This window comes from Bombus huntii, chromosome 14 (assembly GCF_024542735.1).
Source record: "Bombus huntii isolate Logan2020A chromosome 14, iyBomHunt1.1, whole genome shotgun sequence".
NCBI lineage: Eukaryota > Metazoa > Arthropoda > Insecta > Hymenoptera > Apidae > Bombus > Bombus huntii.
In genome coordinates, this window is record NC_066251.1 from 5,175,354 (window position 1) to 5,199,300 (window position 23,947).

Below are 23,947 nucleotides of genomic sequence, written 5' to 3' on the forward strand. Positions count from 1 at the left end.
GACCGGTAGAAGCAATTAAAAGCAACCAGAAAGAATTAAAAAAAAAAACAAGTTTTTGGTAGCTCGTCGTGAAACCAAACGAAGTTGGAACTAGTGATGAGAATGACACCATATATATTGATACTCAACCAATTTATCAGTATTAAAACACTTGCAGAAAATTAAATAAGTTTGCAAAATCATTGGGGTCTTCTTAAAATCTTTACGACGTATATCATACTATATAGTGACCCATCAAAAATTCAAATATTCTTTGTTACAAATAACAATTTTAGAAATAATCAAATTAATTTTGGTATCTCTATTAGATATTCTACTAAATTCTCCATCGTATTTTTTATTCGTTTAAAATTGTCTCAATGAAGTTTAATTCTTACGTAATACCTTTTTGTGAACTCAAATAATCCTACCATAGGGTTATTCAAGTCATTCGCTCGATTTTGATTATTTTCTCTTGCCGGACGTATGATATACGACCCTTTCTCATTCTTTCGTTATTACATCTAAGACTAACGGTGTGTCTCGAAATACGCAACGAGTGCAATGTTGAAAATCGAATTTTAAGACGTTGAAGCCTAGCACGTTCAGTTGCGAAAGGATTTCCACGATTCCTATCTTCAGGACTAACATTGGGAATAGTTCTTTTCATATGGTTTTACTTGAAAAATTTTCAGAACACTCGTTACGTCGTTGAGAAATACTTTTTAAAAGCTGACGTCGATACATGTACCAGATCGAATACGTTTAGCGATATTCAAGCAGCTCTATTTTGCTATGTCAATCCGGTATCAGTTCCGACGATATGTAGTCGCGATCGATACGATCGTGGATCGTTTCGGGAAGATCGCGTGACCGAATGTTCCACGTTGCCTCGAGGAATCCACCAGCCACCATTCGAAAGTGAAAGACAGGCCGAGCAGGAGGACCGGGTAATTAGGAGCGATTACCGAACGCGTTTAAGTGGACAGCTCAAATCGCGGAAGGGGAACAGGCGAGGTTGCTTGATTATAAAGTGGTAAACCAAAGGTATACTTTGTCGTAAAGTCATCGCGCGAGAACCAAGGACGTAATTACACGAATCCTGGGATCCGGACAATTTCGCCTGGTCGAAATAATCGCGCGAGAAAATCTCTTCTTCGCCAAAAAGGGAATCGCCTCGTTCCTTTTTCCTTCGCCCCTTAACCGTTCGACTCGAGGACTTTGACTCTTTCTGACCGAGAACACGGAAGCTTGGCTCCACTTTTGACAATCTCGATGTTATTGCATCTTCTGCGTCCCTTCTGACCGGTCCAGGACGGATTCCTTTGAGTTTCTTTCTTTGTAAAATTGTGGAAGATTGCCATTCTCGTTCGAGCAACCTCGTTTCTAGCGAGCTTTAGAATAGTTTCATCACCTTTCTTGGGATTTGTTTTATGGCTGAAATTGTTGGAGTTAATAGTAATTAACTGGTATTAAAAAACCGTGACTGACACATAGGTCGAGCTTCGTTGAGTCCCCCAATGAAATGGGATTTTTATATGGAAAAGTTAAGACATTGAAATCATGTATGAAAGAGAAGATTCTCAATTTTGAGAAGATATATGTAAAATAGGATTTGTAAAAGGATAGAAATATTTGTAGACAATGAAAAATTTCCACGATTGATGAACTATACGCAATATGTCGGAAGAAGAACAAGGATTATATGTTTTTGAATTGTTGCAATTTATAGCCGCTGTTTTGAAGTAGTCGTTACAAAGATATTCAAAAATATATTTCCAAAAATCATTTATCGATCGATCCTAATGTTGCATATATTTATGTTGAAGAGATATTACTGTGATGACTTTTAAATTTTGTAAATTGAAGAAGAATTTACTTACAAGCCGAGGGGTTGGAAAGATTCCTCGATCTTTCATCCCTCGACCGACACTAACGGAAGTAATTAACCATAAACGTCACATTTTTTTCTTACATCACTTGTCCTCTTTCTAACCATTCTCGTCTCCTGGAAGAAACACATCCGATCAAGGGTCTGACACGAAACGTTTTAACGACACGCTTACAAGGCGCTACCTGGAAGTGATTTTCTCTATGACTAAGCCAGCACAAAGTGAAAGACCGTGACAAACAGTTTTCTCTTGCGGCTGTAAATAATTATTCTGTCTCGGGAATATTAGGGTGAAAATATTCCCCTTTTGTGCGGGATAGCACAGTAATTGCGTTTCTACCAATTTTCCCCGCAGCTGAACGTTTATTTAGCTTAACAATTTTCGAGAGCCACCCCTTACGCCCGCGAGCACCCATCCACCCTCTTCCTCCAGCCTATCCACCGCACAGGTCTCGGCGTTATTCCGCCTCGTTACACGCGAACCTACTCTCTTAATGCCGTTTTCTCTACCCCGCTATTCTACGACAATCTAATTAACGAGCAAATAAACTGCACGAATGCACTGGTTTCACCGGGACGGAAAGGGGGTGTAAAACAAGAGGGTAGTTAGGAATAGAAATGGAAACGAGGATATTCGAAGGAGCATTTGAATTGCAAGGAACTTGTTTGCAAGCTTTATGAATGCCTCGAGGGATAATAACGTTAGCTGAAGTGAAGAGAACTCTCGAACGAAACATACACAAGCTCATACAGGTATTTGAACAATAGAAGGCACCTTTTATGAATATATTATGCGCGTTGTATGAAACATTTTGAAACTTCAATCGTTGAGTGATATAAAGGAGATAAAACAATAGAATGTAGTGTAGCTTTATACAATGGTACAAGATAAGGTTCGTAAAATAAGAAGACAATAGAGAGACACGATAATTTTACAAAATGAATTTATATTTGATAAAAGCAATGTATATATATGTATGATACATAGAATGTTATCGATATGGCAGAGAATTTTCAGTACGGAAGCTACCAAAATTCATGTTTTATCATTTTAAAATTTCTTTTATCCGTCACTGTATTTAGTCGAAGGAGTTTTTAAGGGTGCTTCAGGATTTCATTTCAAGGAAACAAAGATGCAATTTGGGATTTCAGGTATGAAATGAAAAGTTTATTCACAACTTACCTAGAGTTGTGAATATTCCGAAATCAACCGTTTACTTGAAGGAAATGGGAACTATTAATGAACCAGAGCAATAGACGTCGTGATCCTCATCAACTATACAATTTGCTATACTTGGACAATTTATTATAAGTTTATTTTATGAAAGATCATTATTATCAGAGTGGCTTTTCAGTCGTTGCTAATTAATTGGATTGTTAGTGCCACGATTGTTGGAGGAAAATTCAGATTCGTGTACATTTTACTCAATTGCACCCCTAATTGCGACCCCTTGGAAAGCTTCCCTATTTAAACGAAAACATCCTGTTCATTGAACCGCGGTCTCTTCTTTATCTATAGGGAAGAGAGAGGAGGAGAGGGAAACGTGGGGTGAAGAATGAAAGTTTAATTACCTCGAATTGTCAGGGATGAATCCGCTACGTCGGTTGCCAGATCAACGAGCTCTTCCAACTCCCCTCCGTCACCCTCGTAGTCCATCATCGTCTCCTGAAATCAAAAGTTTCTTTTTACGGTTCGTCGATTCCATTCTATTTATCATCTAAATTTTCAATGCTAGACCTAAAAATCCTTTCAGGATTGACTTTAACGTTCAATGATATACTTTAACGAATACAATTTAACAAATGAAACCACCAAGCAAGTATTAGAACGAGTACTATACTTTGGGTGCTTTATATGTAGACTTTTATAGAGACCACAAAATGTACTTGTACGGTATTGTATTTCTAATTACATCCATATACTAATTAAGTCCAAACACATTAAGTTTCATGCGACTTGATAGTACACTTTCATGTGATAACAAAAATTTAATGTATTTAAATATTTCTGGAATCACTGTATATACTACGTGCATTCTGTGCATTTTTACAATTTTAAATTTCGTATAAATCCATGAACATTCTAATCTACCAATGTTCACGTACGTTATCTAAAAGAAACGAAGGAAAAATAAATAGATAACTAGGAAAAAGTAATTTCTCTTTGAGTCCTTAATAAAAATTCGCTTCTGAATAGCTTAAAATAATCAACTATAACATTCCACTTCGTAAAATAAATATTTCACGTTCAAAACGCGATAATATAGGAAGAATTTAACGTTATACGCAAAAGTGTTAAACTCGGACGAGACTGCTGTTTAATACGGGCATAAAATAAATGATGCGATGAACCGTCCCCGAGGGAATGCAACAGAGACGTGATACGCACGAAAATTGACCACGTTTGTACCAAACCAAGAAAAAAAGGACATCCTGGTTATGAAAGGGAAGAAGACAGTTGCAAAAAACAAGTAATATCCGTCAGGGGGTTTAACGAGATTGCGCGCGGTTGTCGGCGCTTCCTGTCTTCCAGAACGTTGATAATTTTTAAAAATTGAAACGTGCAAAAGCGCAGAGAAACCGGTCGACCGGTGTGGCGGTCTCGTTAATGTAGTACTTCGTAATCGACGGCCGTACGTTGTCACTATCGCCGCGGAAATAACGCTTATTTAGAAGAAAATTCCACGATGCCGATTGACTCGGCGGTAAACGCTTAATTATCCACTCCATTTACCATAAAATCCCTCGCTCTGCATCAAGAGCCGCCAATACGTGGCAGCATCCGTTCGTTAGGCGGCACAAGTTAAACGTAGCGTCGTGAAATCTTTTAAGCTGACCAAAAACGCAAAAAGAGAGGGTACGAAGAGAGAGAAAGCCGAATAAAACCAAATAGACCGCCTGCAAGAACAAGACTAACCGAGCGACGACATTCTGAGGGAAATTGTCGTGTTACTTTTATAAAGGTACGAGCACATCTGTGGATGGATTAAACGGAACGGATCTAGTCACGACATTTGAAACGCTTTCAACAGCTTCCAGTATGTTCACAATCGTATGTACCATAAACGTTTGAACACACGATGCACATTTGCCACGACTTCTCAGAGCTAGATCCTAGGTGAGAAGTTAGATTAGAAAAACGATCGATGGATCAGAATTTTCGGATTGGTGCAAAATAATGATCGAAATAAAAGTTTGCAAGAGTTATACAAAAATAATGAAGACAATTATGCGTTGACCCCATAATATCCTATTAGGGCCTCTAATATATATGTCGATTTCTTTGGGTATTCGTCTGAATAACATTGATGGATACAAGTAACTATGAACATAGGTAGAAAATAGACAGATAAATAGGTATATATAGATTATACTGGACTCAATCTATTTGTTGCATAAATAGAAGACAAAATTTAATTTAATTACACAAAATTGATGGACCTATTATACCATTGAATATGTAAATTCTTTATAATATAGAATTTCAAACGAGGCAGTAGTTCTTAAAAATATCAATAATTTTTTAACATTTGTTCAGTTCTATATAATTTTTTTATTTTATATACAGGTAATAAAAATAGCAATTAGTGTGTACGTTCGAAACGTGTTGACCCAGTCCAATATATTTTCCGGAAGGTACTTTGCTGTGGTGATTAAAGGTAGTCATATTGTGCTAGCAAAATTGGCGAGGGTTATCGGTAGAAAGGAAAAATCACTTGGTGCCAACGATGCAACATAGTAACCCACTACCGTTGACTACTTTCTCCTTTATTGTCCGGTTTCTGTGGGTCACTGGGTATGAACGCGTTTTCCCAGATACGCGCACCCTCGTTGTGCTCGCAATAAATTTCCCGAATTTAGGGTCCAAGGTCAGCCATAAACTGGTCACTGGGTAACTGAAAAATAGGTTCCTGAAGATTTCTAAGGACAAAAACGAAAAGAAATAAAACTTGAACCGTTCGACCATAGTCCTATTTAGAAATTGTCGAATATTCATTTTCAAGCAATTCCAAGCTTTTCAATATTTTTTTTCTTTTTTTTTTTTTTTTTTTTGGTGGACATTCGAATCACAGTCTCTGATCACTGAATTAAACCCACGAGGAAAGTTTTCAATTTTCTGTTAGGTTGTCTGTATATAAAACGATCGATGTTTAATTATTTCAACTTCACTGAATCTTAAACACAATGAAAGGAAATTCATATATGTAGGTATTGAATCAATATCACATACGAAAGAGAAAATTCTCAGCTGTAAAATAATGTCTGATGATATACGTGCAACGATTAAAAAACATTTATTGAAAAAAGGAAAGAAAGATTGGAAAATTCAGATTATAGAATCGAACATTTTATTATATGCAAAATTATGTAGACATTAATGGACCAACTCTAATGCTCGACGAACTGAATAATTTGCTGTCTAAGGTATGCAGTAAAACATACGGTATCGTAATGTTGGAATGTTTCATATTTCTCGTGCGGGAGCGTTATCTCGTTATTGCAGAAAACGAATTACGATAATTTAAGACACTCACGGAAATGGTCGATATACGTCGTTAGATCGTTAAGATCGAAGAAGTATAAACATGACTGTGATTACGTAATACATGCACGAACTGACTACCGATGTAATAAGGAGAAATCAGCATTAATCATTACAGTACATAAGTACAACTGATTTTATCACGTTGTTTGGATTACATTTGGAAGAAACGAATTCTTCCATTTTTGTATAATTAATGTAATTTATTTGAACGAATTAATACATTCGGGAAAAGATGTGACTGAGTTCAATTTTAATTAACGTTCGTTCAATTTCGACCAAATTAATTTCAACGAGCAAGGCATTCGTATGTAAAGTAATATTACAACAGCAAAGTATTAAAGTTTTCGTAAATTGATAATAAAAATTCTTAACCTTTGCGGTTATAAGGCGGATTTTACTCGACAAGACGCACTTAAATTTATGAAATAACGAAAAGGGTTAAAGCTTAGAAGCGTATCTTCAACATTGAAGAAGACGCGAAGAATTTGCAAGATAATTATCCAAGAAGCAGATAAAGGGGTGGTTCCACGCGAAGCATCGTGAAGGGGATCGTTTACGAGGTTCAAAGGCAGCGCAAAAAATTTGATGATGCTCGTCATCGTCTTTTACCAACGAGGTAAAAGATCGTGCACGAAGACCGTGGAATCTCGAGGTGCATGCATTTTAATCGATCCGAGCACGTGATTTTAGGACGTCAAATTACCTGCACCGTATATAAATCTCCATATGCAAATGTGTCGGTTTTTAATCACACAGATGAACCCTATCGGACTACAAGCGATACAAAGTATTTCTCGAACACGAAAATGAAACGAAAGAAAATGATTCTTCGCGTACGAAAGAAAAGAGGTAAAGGGGGAAAAAAGGAGAAACCCATCAAGAAATACAAAAGGAATACAAAGATACTTTTCGAGAAAGAGGACAAATCATTCTTCACGTAGAAAAATGAAAAGAAGAGAGGTAAAAGAAAGCATCCCTTCGAATTACCAGGGATACGCAAATGTTTTTGGAAAAGGAGAATGAAAATAATTCTTCGCGTAGAAGAAGAGGAAATAAAAAGAGGAAAAGAAGGATCCGATCAAACTGCGAGGAGCGCAAGGCTCTTTCTCGAAAACGACAATAAAAATAAGCGATTCGTCGCGTAGAGAAAAGAGATAAAAAGGGGTAAAATCTGATTTGCGTGAAAAGCGTATGCAGCACGTTGCCCGACCAGGAAACGCGATTTCGTCTCCTATAAAGTAGCTTCGAATATGTAAATCCTGGCGATGCGGGAACAACTTCCACGGTCCGTTCAGGCTGCAATTAAAGAGGATTGCTCAATTTATGCGCGATTAAACGCGGACGAGAATCGGATCGATCGTACGCTCTGATACACGTACACACACATACACACCTACTAAAGCCTCTGGTTCATTGTAATTTCAAAAAAGAGAAGTCCCTTTGAGAATGCTCGGGGCCGAAGGGAAATAAGATAAAAAAAAAATGTGGAAAAAGGACGACGGAAGAATATTTTCATCCACCAGCTTCGAACGAAGGGGAGATTATTCGCGGAACGAGGGTAATAAACGCCGATCAAGCAGACCGTGGATGAAATAGAAAATAGACGAGTAACGCCCGTGGAGGCGTTTATAAAGCAAAACTAGCAAACTTTTGTTTGCGATGGAAACTCGAAGAAATTTATTTTCTTCACTCTCACCACGTTTCGTCTCTCTTTATTACACGAAGGTAACAGAACAGTTCTTTGCAATCTCGCAAAGCTCCTTCGCTTTAGTCGCGGCTCTTTGTTAAGAACACAGTTTCTTCGTTTAATTTCAACTGAGTTTAGAGGCAGCTTTGCGGCAAGACCGTGTTAGCAGCTCGGAAGATTAATAGCACATCCGCAATATTGATTCGCAGAGTAAATAAAGCTCCTCTGCAAACTCTGACCCGGTTTTCACTTCAGAGTCGTAGTTAATTGTGGCCTTGACACGGGCAGAGATGCAGCTACATCAGAAATGCGATTTTAAGGAACAAAGAATACTATTGGAGAGGATACGATCCAGATTCTTCAACTTATTACCACGAATCGACCAAACTATTCCGATTCTTGCGAACGATAATATAACCAGTGGCTCGTGATCTATTTTTAGAAAGGCAGGCAATTTGCATTACTCTGAACTATATTCCATCTCGAGACAAAATGTAGAACGAACCACTTAACTCGATAGAATCTGGAAATCTTGGAAAGTATCTGATTCGATAAAAACACGAATCACGTGAAAGTTAGGTTTAAATAGCATGCTGCCCGTTACGTAATTTACTAAATATAGTATTTGCGAACGAATCTCGTAGGAAACTTTCGCCCGATTATTGCTGCGATTATTACTACGATCGCGCGCGAGAATAAATTGAAATCATGCACCGCGAAATATGTAAGATCGTCGATAAGCACGCGAAAGAAGGCACGTCGCGGTGGTCGAATGTTTTCAAGAGCAACGTTGAAAACTCTCTGCCATATTTCACGCGATAAACCGGCACGTTTCCGCGATGAAACAACGAGACAACAAAAGGGTGAAGAGTAACAAACCGGGGCTCGTTAAATAAAAATCTGAAACGAGGTAGAAAACGAACGCACGGAAAGATAGATTAGCATAGTGAAAAAAGGCTAATAAGCTAACAAGCCGTTGTAGTCGTTCGCTTTTTGCGATACTCCATTAGTCACGAGCGTCGATTGATCTTTTCTACATGAGCAAACAGCAATCTCGCGTGTACCTGTAGTTTTTCTCAATTCCTTAATTGTAGACTCAGTTAATTCCTTAATTAAAGATTCCATTTGAATAACGTCGATAAGTCACAGTCTTCATTTTTTTATGAAGAAGCAGTTTTAATCTTCGGCGTGTTAATATCGTGTTATTAAAATTGTCCTCTTACAAAAATATCGTTTAAGACTCATCGTTAAAACTTCGTCAGATTTGCATCTAACAGGTTCTTTTAAGCAAGTTCTTTTTCTACGTATGTTATATTGAATTATCCCTTTTTTTTTTTTGTTATAAAGCGAAAAGAAGCAACAAAACTATGCTTGTTACGTTTCTTCGCATGATTTCCAATTTTTTATCAATATCAAGATTGTCGACAATTCAAAATTATCTTTTATGTATTGTAGTCATATTGAACGTTTAAAAAGTTAATCAATGGATTAATATTAAATTATCTTTTACAAAACGTTGTGAATTTATCGTCTAATTTTGAAAGATTTTACATCTTCGAACTTATCCTATCATTTCCCTATTTCGTACTGAAATACTTCTCTTTAGTCATCTAGTGATATTAAAATTAAAAATCGACAAAAATATATATCGTAAACGTAAATGTCTTTATCGTAAATTTTTCCCTATTATCTTCGATAGTAATTTCGTTGGTGTTGCAAAAGCAGATATCCAGGACCACTTTCATGGAACACGTCAAAACATTCAATCTCCGTTTCCACTCTGCTCGTTACGCAGCATGGTTAATTTATCCGTGAAACGTTAATCACAAATTAGCCTCGTTATGGCCAACAACCCCTCGACAGACTTATCAATTTTAAACGCGCATAAATGCCCGATAAACGCGACTAATTTGTCCATAAAATGCTGGCGCAAATTACTTCCGGCCACCTCTCCGCCCGTCATCGATCTAAATTACAAATACAAAAGGAATTTTAATAACGCTCCGGTCGTTCACTCGACGAGCATTAATATAAATTAAACAAATTAACTCGCGTTAATACAACGTGAAATTGGATTGATACTTTCTCCATTGACGTGAATAAATTGAAAAATTCCTGATAAATATCGCTGGAAAGTTCCAGGTTAGCCAGTTAATAAATTAGCGAGTCGGCAACCCTTAACTCTTTATCTTTATTACATTAACGTAACACAATGATTTTATAACTGCAGCGAACTCTTGTTTGCCTTCTTTTACTCTCCTATTTCGATTCTACGTTCTGTTAGAAACTCAAATTATTGAGAAACTCAAATTATATATTTGGACGCTGAATTTTATGAAATTTCCTATACATAATAATCTTTACGATAAAGTACAAAGTCTGTTAATTTTCAGCTTTGCGTTTGATATTTCGTAAAGATCGATGAGATCTATATTTAACGCAAGGAAATATCTCGAGTATTCTTTTAAAATTCTCTATGATTCGTTATAGGAATTAAGTTTCCACTATTGTCAGATCACTGTAGTGCTAATGATTTAATCGATTAGTCGTAAAAAAGCAACAGTTAATTAGGTTCTTTTTATTGAAAATATTCTCTCCTCATTAAAAGTCGATAATAAATATCAAGTTCTAGAAAATAACTATTCGCACATAGGTCTGTAAGTTTAAACTGTGTGATAAAAAACCAGATAGTCTTCGTGCAATAGACATGTAGTCTAGAATACAATAAATTATTATTATGTTATATTATTATATGTTAAAATGGTGAAAATAAGAAAATATATATTATACATATATATTAATTATAATAATTCTATTTATCTGTTTCGCAATTTTCGAATGGCGATTTAAGGCTTCGATCGTTGAAGGGTTAGCGAGCGCGCGGGTGTGTGATTTTGATTTTTTATTCACGCGTTTCCGTATCGTTTAATTCTTGTAACTACAATGCTGCCAGGTCGGTGCACTGTCTGCTATCGAAAACCGATATTTTTGCTGGCAAGGTAGCGGAACGATAAGCCGGAAGAGGGGGTGGAAAAATATTGACATGATACAATAAACGATCCTATCGGCGACCACTGTATTTCCTCTTGTTGAATTATCGAATTTTATTCCCTCTGTGCGCTCGTGCTTATATTTGTGCTTACATGCGTGTCTGTATATACAAAGTTCGTCAGAAAAGTAATGAGATCGGTCCTCTAAAAATATTTGTACGTAGAGTGGCTCGTCAAAGTATTTAGACGCCCAACATAGAACATTTTTGTGAATTTTATTATGTATGCTTTACGAGATACTGTGAAATTTCATTAACACAATTATATAACGTTACTCGACTACCATTGATCAAATTTGAAACTAATCTGGAAATATATACAGAAATCACAGAACATCTATCTCCAACGTGAATATACTATAATAAAAGATTATTAGATTCGTGCATGTTAAACGTTAAATCTAATTAAGAAATGTTTAAACGAGTTCGTTAGGAAATTCAACGGAGTTCGCACAGATTCGAAAATCTGATTCTCGTGGAATCATTTATAGAATGCATGGAATTGGAGAAATAATAAGAAGCGCAGTGGGAAATCTAATAACACCAATGCGAATTTTTATCTTATCATTCATGAGATTTTTTATTATAGAATATATGGATTTTTCATGAAGTACGTACTATATATAGAATCATAGAGATTTAATGTAATATTCAATAAGTTCTTAATAACGTTTCAAGCTTATCTCATCTTCTCAACTGTCCTCACGCTTACGAACACCGATATGCGGGAATCATAATTAAAAGGAATACAAGACGGAAGTAGGAAACGGTCTTCGGCGATGTAGAGAAAAAATACAAATTCATGCGGATTGCGGACTTTGTAAGGCTAATTAAAAAAAGACGTGGAAAATACGTGTACGCGATAATACGAAGACGTGCTGAATTAATCGTTGGATGACTGGATGAAAATATAAATTCATAGAACACTAGGGAAAAAAAGAAAATGAGGAGATAAAGGCAGGAATTACTGGCTACCATCGGTGTTATTCTAAAGGATTTCCTGCAGAGATAGGAAATTACGAACAGGGACGAAAATTCCTCTTAACACGTTGTCCGCCACCGGTGGTCATCGATAACCCAAGTTAAATTATACAGACCGATGAAGATAAAATAAACGCCTTAGACTTCAAAATTACTAGCAATGTGAACGACACAGATTTCACACAACGGGATAGAAGCGAAGCACGCGCTTCCAGGAACTTAGATTTTAGACAATGTCGAGAGGAAAAAGCAGAGAATGCAATACGACATCTTGAAAAAGCTGAACGTTATGACATTAGTATTTTATTTTATTTATTATTACTTATTAATTCTACTGTCTTTCGGCTTTGAATGGTCTCCAGCTTCCACTTTACCGTAGTACATCATCTTTACGCCATACACCGGTACTATTTTTCTTCTGTACTTCAGATGGCCGTTATGGCGCAGTATTTGTAATATATTTCAATCTATTGCAGCTGCCAGAGTGCAAAAATATATAATAATATATAACAATAAAATTGGCACGATAGCCAACGTGTTAAACGATGAAATACGAATGCGCGCGTAAAATGGAACAGAACGTCGTAACGCAACGTAGAATCGCTATTTGGGACTGATAATCGACTAATTGATGGAAATAAAGGCACGAAACGTGTTTCCCTTATAGTCGTATAATTCGCTTATAACGTTTTTATGCGTTGCCCGTTTTATTGAAACGCAGTTATCGGCAGGTAGCAATATCGAATATCGATACTCTTACGCGGCGCGGATGTGCAAGGTGGCCATAAAAAGGCGAACAAAACGCGGAGGTTCGGCTCGTAAACGATATATTCATACATCGTAAATATGATACCGATACGGGCCGTCCGCGTTTTGCATGTTATAAATCGATTTTACACCGAGAACCGATAAAACGGGACGCTTAACAGGATCGTTGTTGTATCTCGAATAATGTACTCTTCACGGTAAGAGAGAAAGTTCACAAAGAGAGAGAGAGAGAGTGAGAGAGAGGGAGAGCAAGAGAAAATGTTAGGGGTTGGTGAAAGAGGCAGAGAAATCCATTCGACAAATAGCCGGCTTTATACGGCAGCAATTTAAAAAAAAAAAAAAAAAAAGAGAAAGAAGAAGAGAAGGGCATTTATCGTAAAAATTTGCAGGCTTGTTGTACATCGAGCAAACTGAAACTCTGGTCGAATGGAGGTTTTATTTGACCTCGATTAAATTTAAAGGATACCTCAAATTTAGGAATTTGGTTTGCTTAACTTTTTGTGGTTCGAGCAACCTTTGACATTCCAACGCAATTTGTTCTCGATAAAATAAGGCGTATTTTTAAATTTTTGTAAGTAATTACATATGTACTTAGAAGCCGGGTCTTACATATCAAAATTATGGCATTAGAATGGTCAAAGTAACAAATTCATAGTTTTTCGTAGAATTGTCTGAAAAAATTAGAAAAAATTCATAGAGGTGACTACACGTACAATACTTTTCTTCTCGCGTTATGTATCTTTCCTAGATATTTTTTTCTTAAATCATCTTTCGTCTACATCAGGATATTTTTGATACAAATTTTATGCCTTTGAAATTTCGCTTATTATAACAAGGTTCACTTAACATTAAATAATTCTTATCGAACTGTACGAAAAACATTGCTAAAAAAATTACAATTAAATTATACGTGCTGCAATTTTTGAAATGGTCTCTTTGTATTTAAGAAAGAGCAAATGGAATTAAAAGCGGTGAAAGATAGCCGTAGTACTCGGATTGAATTCACGAGACAATTCCATGATGGAACAGGGAGCAAAGTTCAAAGGGATACTCACGCCGTGTAAAAAGGTGGAAAGTTTTCGATCGCGAAATAAGATTCCATTTGAAATTTAGATTCCACGTCGTATCCAGGGAACCGTTAACGATTCTTAGAAAGAGAAAAGGCGAAGAGGAACGTCGCTAGACTTCCTTGAAATTGTAAAATATTTTACAAATTGTAACGAACCTGGACGGCTTACGCAATTGATTCTAACTTGACAATTTCGAAAATCATACTGATTGACGATAGAGGTTGGACAATACACCCTATTGTTTGCAAGTGTTTGATCGTTTTAGTGGATTTACAATAACAATATATTATGTGAATTATATGTATCAATTATATATAAATTTTATCAAAATGTACGAATTAATAACAAATTAGTAATTAAAGACAGTTTATTTTATTTTCTTACAGAGTTAGTGGATCATAAATTTCAGTTGTTCCTAATTTGTAATTCTAATTTGTAATTGTCTCGATTTATTGATATTACTAGATAGTAAATTATTGTACAAAAGATCACAACTGAAGTGTCTTTTAAAGCATCGTAAAAGAATGAAACGGGATTGAAATTCCAAACGAAATTGATTTTCAAAGCCAATGGAAATCAATTCATCCAATAGCTACATTTCCACCATGAGAGCGAATGAAACGCTGGTAGAGAAACATTATTGCCCAGAGCCAGGCGCATTTAGACAATTTCTATCCCGATATCGGAAAAGAACGGTCCCGTAGCAAAGGAGACACTGGGAAAATTCGAATCGATCCAACAGTCAGAGGCATTGTGACTTTGGTTAAACTTTCAACTACGTGGAAAACCGCAATCTAACCAAAGATCGACATCGTGTATATATAGGGTGGACCAGGAATCGTGGTACAATCGACGAGAGGGCGATTCTACGTGAAAAAATGTCGAAAATATAGAATAAAATTTGCTCGTTCGAAACGGTTCATTCTCGAGAAAATGGAATTTAAAAATTTGTTTTTTTTTCATACCTAGAACTCACAGCAGAAGAACATCGTGCGCGTAATCATATAAACTCGAAACATTATCACCCGTTTCATGTTTCACAGGGGCACAATTTTAAAATGCAATATCTTATCAATCGATGTTATACTACCAATTTACCTCTTCCTATTTGATCTTGGTATTAAACGTTGTATATCCTGGTATTTCTGAACATTTCAAAAATATTTTTGTCGTAACATTACGACAATTTGTTATAAAATCTCATAAATGCAGCAGCTGTTTCTGGAATTATGTTTTTTTATCTTTGCATCTAGCCTTCTTTCCAGTTACGTAAATATAATTAAAGTACTTCTTTCTGGCTTAGAACAACTTCCATCGAACAACGTCGAAATTACAAAATTAACAAATACTTACAACACGTATATTCGCCAATATTTTAGCCCATAATCTTCGTACACTGATCCTGATACGTGAATTCGATTTCGTCGAAAACGAAGCACCGTGTGAATTTTTATTTCACCTTTTTGCGTATTTTTTTCACATAGAGAAAGATTGTACTGCGATTACTGGGACACTCTGTATAACTATATCTAGCCGGAAGAGAGAAGTTCAAAGAGCAGAGTGCGCGGCGGAAAGTAATATCTGGCAGCGCGAACTTACGCCGCAACGGGCGTGTAATCGCGCTTTATATCTTATCAGGATTCTGATGCGACGGTGAATTATGTAATTGCAACGCTTTTTCCCTTCCGCCGTCGCGGGCAAGCTCTTTTTGAACGTTGAAAACGTTCACGACGAAGAAAATGTTTCTCCCCCCCCCCTTTGACGGTCGCTCAAGGCTTGATTGAAGAAAAATTGTGGATAAAAAGTTCCCCGTTGGAAATTGCAGAATGGTGGACCAACCGCGACGACGTCGACGAGGAGGACGACGACGAGGAAGAAAATACACGTCGACCTGACTATCTTTTTTTTTTCCCTCCCTCTCTCTCTCTCTCCCTTTTCCACCCCTCGACGAAAGGGTGAGTTTGGAGAAGATTGGAAGCTCTGAATGTTTCCAGGCGAAATGAGGTTTTAATTAGCGCGACCCCGTATCACGATGTTGCTCGAGGTAATCCAAAGATCCAACGAAAAGAAGAAAAGAATATCATCGCTCGCTCTGGGATTTAAATTTCCTTGCGATTTTGTCCCGTGTAATTTAACCGGGCGCAATTGTTTCGTACGAAGCGAGATAGGATAATCCCGGCATTAATTCCGCGAAAAAGTCTTCCCGCGAGCGAACGACGAAGAGGCTGAAATTTATCTCGTACACGGAGGGGGCTTATTTTCGGTAAAATGGAACAAAAAGGAATGCATTAGTTCTACTTGTTTGGCCTTAAATTAAATTTGCGCAGAAATCTATAAAGACGTAGACGGCTCGTGTGCGTAAGTATCGAGACACCGACAGGTTTCATACGAGATGCGTGTCTAATTTGTTCATTGCCGAAGGAACGATTAATCGAAGAGGAAAAGCTTGTAGAAGCTATTGGACTATTGGAAGAATTAATAATATAATCAGTTACAGTAATTAATCGAAAGACGCGGTGGATGTAGACAGGAAAAATTTATTAGTTATTATATCTATTGAAAAATGACAACATTTTGACTACAAATTGCTGGAAATTGATAAAGAAACGTTGCTCGTTCGTTCCGCTAGATTGTTTAGATCGTAACGCGATTAAAGCGTAGTTAGTTAAGTTAATTGAATTGCTAATTAGGACGATGAGGCGTTTTTGGACTTTGTCACTCGCGACAACACTTGCATAATTTCTTACGTCAAATCGCGTTTGTTTGGTAACAATTGCCAACGGCGAGGAATAAGGTTTAAGTAAAAATAACAGATTCATAAAGTCTCAACTTGTCCTTGTACATCTTCGAATATGATAATGAAGCGATCATGAACAACGACGAGTCTCCCATACATTCTTTAAAGAATCGATGGTAATTCGACGATGAAATTGGAAAATTCGGCCAAGTGAAGTTAATTTGGCTTCTGAAAAGCTCAACCGAGACCTCGTCTCCATTCTTTTCCCTAATCAAAACCACCGTAGCAACGTTAATCATCTCGTAGCATCCGCGTCTCGGAAATAACTGGCAGCGAATTATTTAGCAATTCGTAGCACTCTAACAGGCCCGCGTGATTCCCATCGACTTTAATTAAAATTTCGTCTGGAGTAACGAGCTTCGCCACACTGTGAATCGCAGCACGGGACAAGTTTCGTACAGAAGTGGAACGTTTTGGGAGCGGACAGAACGCGTTTCGAGCGACGGTGAACAGGAGAGAATTTCGAGGGAAACAGTTCTCTTGGCGGAGAGGAAGAGGGAGAGAAAGAGAGAGAGAGAGAGAGAGAGCGAATAGCTTCGGGCAGAGGACGATTATTAAACGCACGAAATTACTGTTAATACAGTCGACGCGAATGCATCGACTTTAATTGGTATGCGCCGAGTACCATTAACGTTTTAATTAGCGGCGGACAAGCCCGATACACGTCGACCGACATTTCCTTTCGGCGTTAGCGATCGATGCAGTCGCATTACCCGCTAAACGTTAACATTCTATTTATGGAACAAACGCGATTTTCTACCCTTAACATGCAACTATTGCGTTATCGAGCAAACAGTCTTGAAAACCGTTCCCAATGTAAAATTGTAAAATTTTGTTCGCGATACAGGACCATTCGCACGAAAGTACGCAGATAGTACAAATAACGAAGAACCACGATCTCTAAGAAAATAACTAAATTGGAACGAGGATTGCTTGTAGGGAACGCTGTAAGGGTAGAAATGAAAGAATTTAAAAGCAATTTCCATTTGTAAATAATTACTAATAATGTTGAAAGATGATGTGCCATGGAATATAAGATTTTGTAACAATTCTTACTTGAAGCATTATAAAATATTCTTTTGAAAAAGAAACGAGAAAAATATATTTTTCGTCCTTTATACGAGTTATTTAGGAACAAACAGGACTGCTATTTATTACAGCGCTCGCAAATTTAAATGAATGGTATATTCAATTTTCTCTACAATTAAGAGGTGGCACACGCAGGCTTTTCTACGGATATTATTTATTTTATCGATGAATTTCGACTATACTAGCGCAAAAATTGAAAATTTTATGACGCGCGTAGATTACTGTACGCATAAAGTTTTATAGTAATGGAAACGAATTAAATTTCGAAAATAATTTTAGGTTGAGGAAGTTTTTTTCCCGGCTCCTATAAAACATTCGATGTTTGATATTTGCAGTGTTACAGCCTACAAGTCCTCGGCTATAAATTAAATTTAAACGAAGATCTTAAATGAAGAGTTTCCTTCAATATTTTCCCCAGTAAACTACTTTGGATATTTTATACATATATTTCCATACTATTTATTCGTATATTTATTCTGTACCCGTTTGTAGCTTTATTATTCTTTACACACACGTACAATGAGGGTCAGAAACGCGTATACACGCTCAGACAGCACCACATTTATTCAACGATCTTTTGTATATGTGACATAAATTGAAAATTGAAAAGTCCGTAGTCTACGTAACAACTTCCAGAAGGGCAACGTTACAGTACACGAAAATAAAGAAACTCGGGTTCGTGTTTAAAGTGCACCTTATTTGGCGAAATATTTCCTGTCGTCGTCCAAAGTGGCCTCCTTTTTTTTCTGTGTTTGCATACTGTTGCATTATTCGCAGGTTCGTTGAGTACTCATGAATAATGATTCGACCGAAACGTTAGAGGGAAGAAATTATTTTTTGTGCCGTCAGGGAACAGCGACTCGAGCATTCACAAAATACCTTTAAGCGAACGTAGGCGTTCGAAATACGAAACTAAACTTCCTACTTTGCAACTTAACTTGTCCCAATTTTGAAGGAAATCTAACAACTGTCAGAGGAGCAGGTAGTACGAAAAAGTATATAAAGCATCCGTAGTACAGTGCTTTCCACAATGCTTGTAACTGTAGGTAAAACAATTTTCCACCAAGCTTCTGCTTCTTTTCATTACATTCCGAGATATACGAATTTGCATAAGAATCTGTCCATTACGCGTTGCTTAATCTCTGCACCGGGACTAGATTGTTTTTCTCGATTCGCCTTATCTTTCCACATTCTCCGATTGTTACTCGTGCGAGAATTGTTACTCGGTTTTCAATGGAAGCGATTGTAAACGTTCTACAGGATATTCTATGAGAAGCAAGATTGTGTTACATCGTGATTTGCTACAGCAGAAGGATTTTGTGGGAAAAAGGAAAGTTACTCGCGTCGTCGCGTTCAAACGTTTTTTCCTTGAATGACGAGTTTTCAGCTGGGTTTTCGTCGGGAAAAAGGGAAGCTGTTTACTGCAACGTTAGAAGTTTTTTAATTGATCCAGTGCTTTCTCGCGTGGCGAGCCACGCTGGAAAGAAGTCGCCGCGAGGTTGAACTTTTTAATTAGTCGCGAGTTTTAAAAATAACGTCGCTTCTCGAACCCACTTTCTTTTTTTTCTACGAAACAAGCTGAAAGGAATTAACGGTACACGGTTTTCGTGAAGCAAACGAGAACCGTTTTGCTCCCGTATTTTTCGTCCATTCGATCGCGAATAAAGACCACGTACGAAGAATATGCTAAATCCATTAACGTTGATTTTCTGATTTCGATGCCGCTTAACGAGTACACAGAACAATTTTAACGTGACGAAATAGAAGATGAAGAGACTCAATTAGGTTGGACGTACGTATGTCTTTTTAAGAACGGCTAATAGAACGAAGAAATTTTGCCGAAGCCCAATGTCGTAATTATTAATTATTAAGAAATATTTTATTGTTACGATGAAAATAGCTTGGAAATTTTATTTAGCTTCAAAGCCAAATAAAGAGACAGTTTTGCTGGTGTAGGAAAATATGAAACGCAACTTATCGTACGTAACTTGTCTTACAGTCTTCATACACATTTTTATGTTGCTTTCAAATTTCACCAATACGATCATGACAGTTGAAACCCGTTACTAGACCGGGGATTTTTATGCATTCATGCAAAATCCATTTGCAACCGAAGTTGCAAAACCGTACAAGACGCCTGCAGTAAACAAAGATATATAAAATATTCAAAGTAGAGTAATAATAAAAGTATTGGTCATGGGTTTTAACGCGTGAAACGAATCTTTAAGCTGCGTCCATAAAAATATAAATTTTCATAAAAATCCACGGCGTACTCGTTACGGTGCTAATGAAACTTCCAAATATTTCCTGCAACACACGTAACATATTCCCAAACTCGTTGAAATACCTTCGTGAGCCACTGTATATCCGGCAATCTGGCCAAAGGAAAATTTGTTCCATCTTCGACGAAGTAGAGTCGAGAAAATTGAGAGCAAATTCTATTCCCCTGGGTGGAAGGACGACGAGAAAGAGTCCAATAAAATGCGCATATAAGGGAAGCTATAGAAAACGGGGACGAGTGTCTGAACATAAAACGAATGCAAATTTACATACGTATGGTGAGGAAGACACGAGAGAACATAACCGATAATGGCACTGGATTCATGATCCCGCGGATACATAGCAAATTTCATGGCACGATGCAGCGAGAAATTAAATCAAATTTCGACTAACTATAGACAAGCTGTAGACGGACGAGCTATATACAAATGCCGTAATTTACTCTGACATTTATTCGCTAGAACGGGAATTTTTATGCGTTCAAGGAAAATCAAAAGACGCAGAAATATACATAATACGCGGGAAAATATAGATAAAATATCCGATATTCTTTATATTTTATAAGTTCTTTCAGCTGTATTCATAAAAGTATGGATCTGCAATGATAATCCGCTATTCATCATACATTATACAAAACGGTGTATGTATATTAATCTTCTAATATTCCTTCACAGATGAAGGATTTCTCTTTTATTAGATTTCTGAGAAATCGTAAGTCGAATGTACATAATTATTCGTAATTATTCGACACGATAGAGATTTTACATTTTATTTCATTTTGTAGCGAAACAATGAACGTTGGTTTTACCTTAAAGTGATTTTTAAAATGCTTGATATCATTCAAGTGTACACGTCACATTTTATTTGACATATCAATACAAATTTAAAAAGCCATTGTTTGTTAATTTGTGTTTGCAACAGTGCACGAAAATGTGCTTAGAAACTATTGGCGTCTTAAGCTGGTGTTCTTCGGACCATTTTTCCATCGCACTTTTCTATCGCTAGATAATTTCTTAAATTTTAGGAAAATACGAAAGAACACTTATTCGTTAAATGTTAAAATTGCTTTTCTCTCTTGAAACTGAAGAAAGATTGAGACATAAAAAATTCGAGAACCACCAGGTCAGAGTTAAATTTCAATTATTGAAGGGACATTCATCGACTATTCGTTCTTTTCTTTTCTTCTTCTATCCACAATGAATTATCCTCGGAGAGAAAAAGAAACAACCAAGGAAATGTTCGCAGAATTTCGTGGAAACCGTCACGAATAGAGACGCGAATAAAGAAAAAAGAAGTTACGAATTTTCGTGTAAAATGCAAATAAGCGTTCTCGAGGTTTCCACGATGCGGCATTAAACTCCGGATAAAGTAGAAGCACCAGTACAAACGAAATTCTGAAGCGTACAGGCCGAGCTGGAACGCGTTTCCTTTCCGGGACCCCATAAACGGGCCACTACACGGTGCACAAGGTGTTTCTAAATCGTCGCGTTACGTCCACACATTCTCGCGCGAACGTCCCGCGATCTTGGATCATTTTACCTTCTATTTTATATCCAAGACCTCTCGATCGTTATATACAATTTATGTAAGGAACCTTATCTTCTTTTCAACCTTTTCACTCGGGACAAAATCATTTAGTGGCCCGCATACGGATCGAAAGATAGAAATTGATTGGATTAGCGATGTCAAAGAATGATATCGAGTCAAGCCCTCATGATAATTTAAATAAAACGAGTAACAGCCAAAAAACGAACGAACAATGTGTACGCTGTGATCCCACATTTTATTTAGAAATTCGGTACAATTGAAATTAGAAATCCTATGTCTTGAAAAATTGACAAGTATACGTGTATTTGATTAATTCCGAATAGGAATGGACCGTTGATGGAAGATTATTCTACATGCGGAGATAAGTGGAAAATGTAGAATAAGATCTTTTTATGTCGGGCTTCGTTCTTGAGGAAATGGAATTTGAAAATTTGTCAAATAGCACGTATCCGGCTAATTCTCGTTCAAAGCGACTAGTTTGGACCCGGTTAAACATGTTCAAACTTTATCTTCTGCGTAACGAAGCTTTAAACGAAAAACTATGCTCGAAATTTCATTCAGAATTCCATGTATAACTTTATCCGGAAATTTGTAAAATGCACGTGTGCCAGGCTAATTCTCGGTTAAACACGTTGTTTTCTCGAAAACAAGACCTCAAACGAAAAAGCTTCGTTCCACATACCCGATTTGTCGTCGCATGTAGAACAATCTCCTTGTCAATTTTCCATTCCTGTCCAGTGGGATTAGACAAATGCACGTCCGTTCGGTAACTTTTCAAACTCGATTTTCCGGGAATTGAAACCTCCGAGGCAATTTTGTTATTCCTGATTGTGCTCTTATTTCGTGCCATAGAATCCCTCTAATTTCAATCAGCACAGCACGAGTTGAGGACCATGTTATATACACGAGGGAACCGAAAACGAAACAAGACTGATTTATCAGCTATTACATACCTCGGACAAGGAGTCCTCCATCATATCGCTGGTATCTCTCATGACTCCCAATGGAAACTAGCACCGACAACAATCACTCAACGCCCACGTTTTATCCGTTTCCTCCTCCGGGCCTGTATCTTTCACTGTCTCTGTTATACGTTCCTCTCTTCCTCCTTCTTCTCCTCCACTCTTTCTAATATTCTCAAACTTCTCTAACCGACGAACAAGCAACGAAAAGACCCGCTGTTTCTGACTTAATTTGTAGGAAAAAAAAAGAAAAAAAAGAAAAAGAGGAACACGATCGGTCACAGGAGAGTCTCCAAAAAACGCTCTTGTCACGAGCACATTGTGCCGATCGTGTTTTCGGAGCGTGTTCGTTTAAAACGCACGTATAACTTGGTCGTTGGATCGATCGTATCGCAACGTGTCACTTTCCTCCCTCTTTCTCCACTACCTCTCCCTCTCTGTATTGCCCTCTATATGCTCCTCCGTGTTCACCCACTCCGTTTCCCTCTAACGTGTTCTTCTCCCGCGGCAGACACGCACAGCTTCCGTTTTCCAAGTCGATTCGACCGGGCTCTACTTGGAGTTAGACGACGAACGAACGGGTCCCGGCGTCGTTGATCTTTTCGAAAAAAAAAAAAAAGGGGGTCGACGATCCGAGCGTGGCGAGCTTGACGAGCTCACGAGTGGATCGCGAGTCGACCCATCGGTGAACGCGGCTTTCGAAACACTGGCGAACGCTGTCAGGTAAAGCAAGGGAGCAGGTCGACGGACAGCCACCAGGCAGACCTGCCTCCATGACACTGGTCCCGTCTCCCTCTACCCTCGCTCGATCTCTCCCTTGCACCGACTGCTGCTTGCAGCTGCCTTTCCTCCCCTCCGACCAACCATCCCCTCCTTTTCGCTCTCTTCTCTCACTCTCTCCTCTCTCTCTCTCTCTCTTCTCTCTCTTCTCTCTCTCTTCTTCGATGAAACCCTCTTCGTCTTTTCTCTCTTCTCGGCCCCTCCTCCGCGTTATTCCTCAAATTCACCCTCTGCGTTCCCCTTCAACTAAAGATTCTCTCGCTCATTCTCATTCTTACACGGGAGTCTTAATACTATCTTTTTCTATATTCCCCTCTACTCGGTCGTCCAGCTTACATTTTCCTACCACTTGCCAGATACTGGTTCCGTTTCTCTCTGGTTGATAAGTAGATACATAGCTACTGGCTCCACTCCTCCTTTCTTTGGATACTCGCGCGATCCCCTCTTTGCTCCAAACCGAGCCTAGGAGGAACTCAGCCACCGATGAATCGCGACACGATGCAAGCAAATGGCTCGATCT

The 23,947-nt window shown here is 37.7% G+C and overlaps 1 protein-coding gene across 2 annotated transcripts in view; it reads right to left on the bottom strand.

The window, feature by feature from the left end:
* Positions 1 to 23,477, bottom strand: part of LOC126872991 (uncharacterized) — a 48,482-nt gene extending 25,005 nt beyond the window's left edge. The window contains exons 1-2 of one of the 2 annotated variants that reach the window (XM_050633347.1): positions 22,639 to 23,475; positions 3,443 to 3,536 (exon numbers count right to left, since the gene is read on the bottom strand). In XM_050633347.1, coding sequence (XP_050489304.1) covers positions 3,443 to 3,536; positions 22,639 to 22,680 — 136 coding nt within the window. In that variant the 5' untranslated portion in view covers positions 22,681 to 23,475. Of the gene's footprint in view, positions 1 to 3,442; positions 3,537 to 22,638 lie in introns of both variants that reach the window. The other variant, XM_050633346.1, reaches the window with a different exon arrangement.
* Between the last annotated feature and the right edge of the window lie 470 nt (positions 23,478 to 23,947).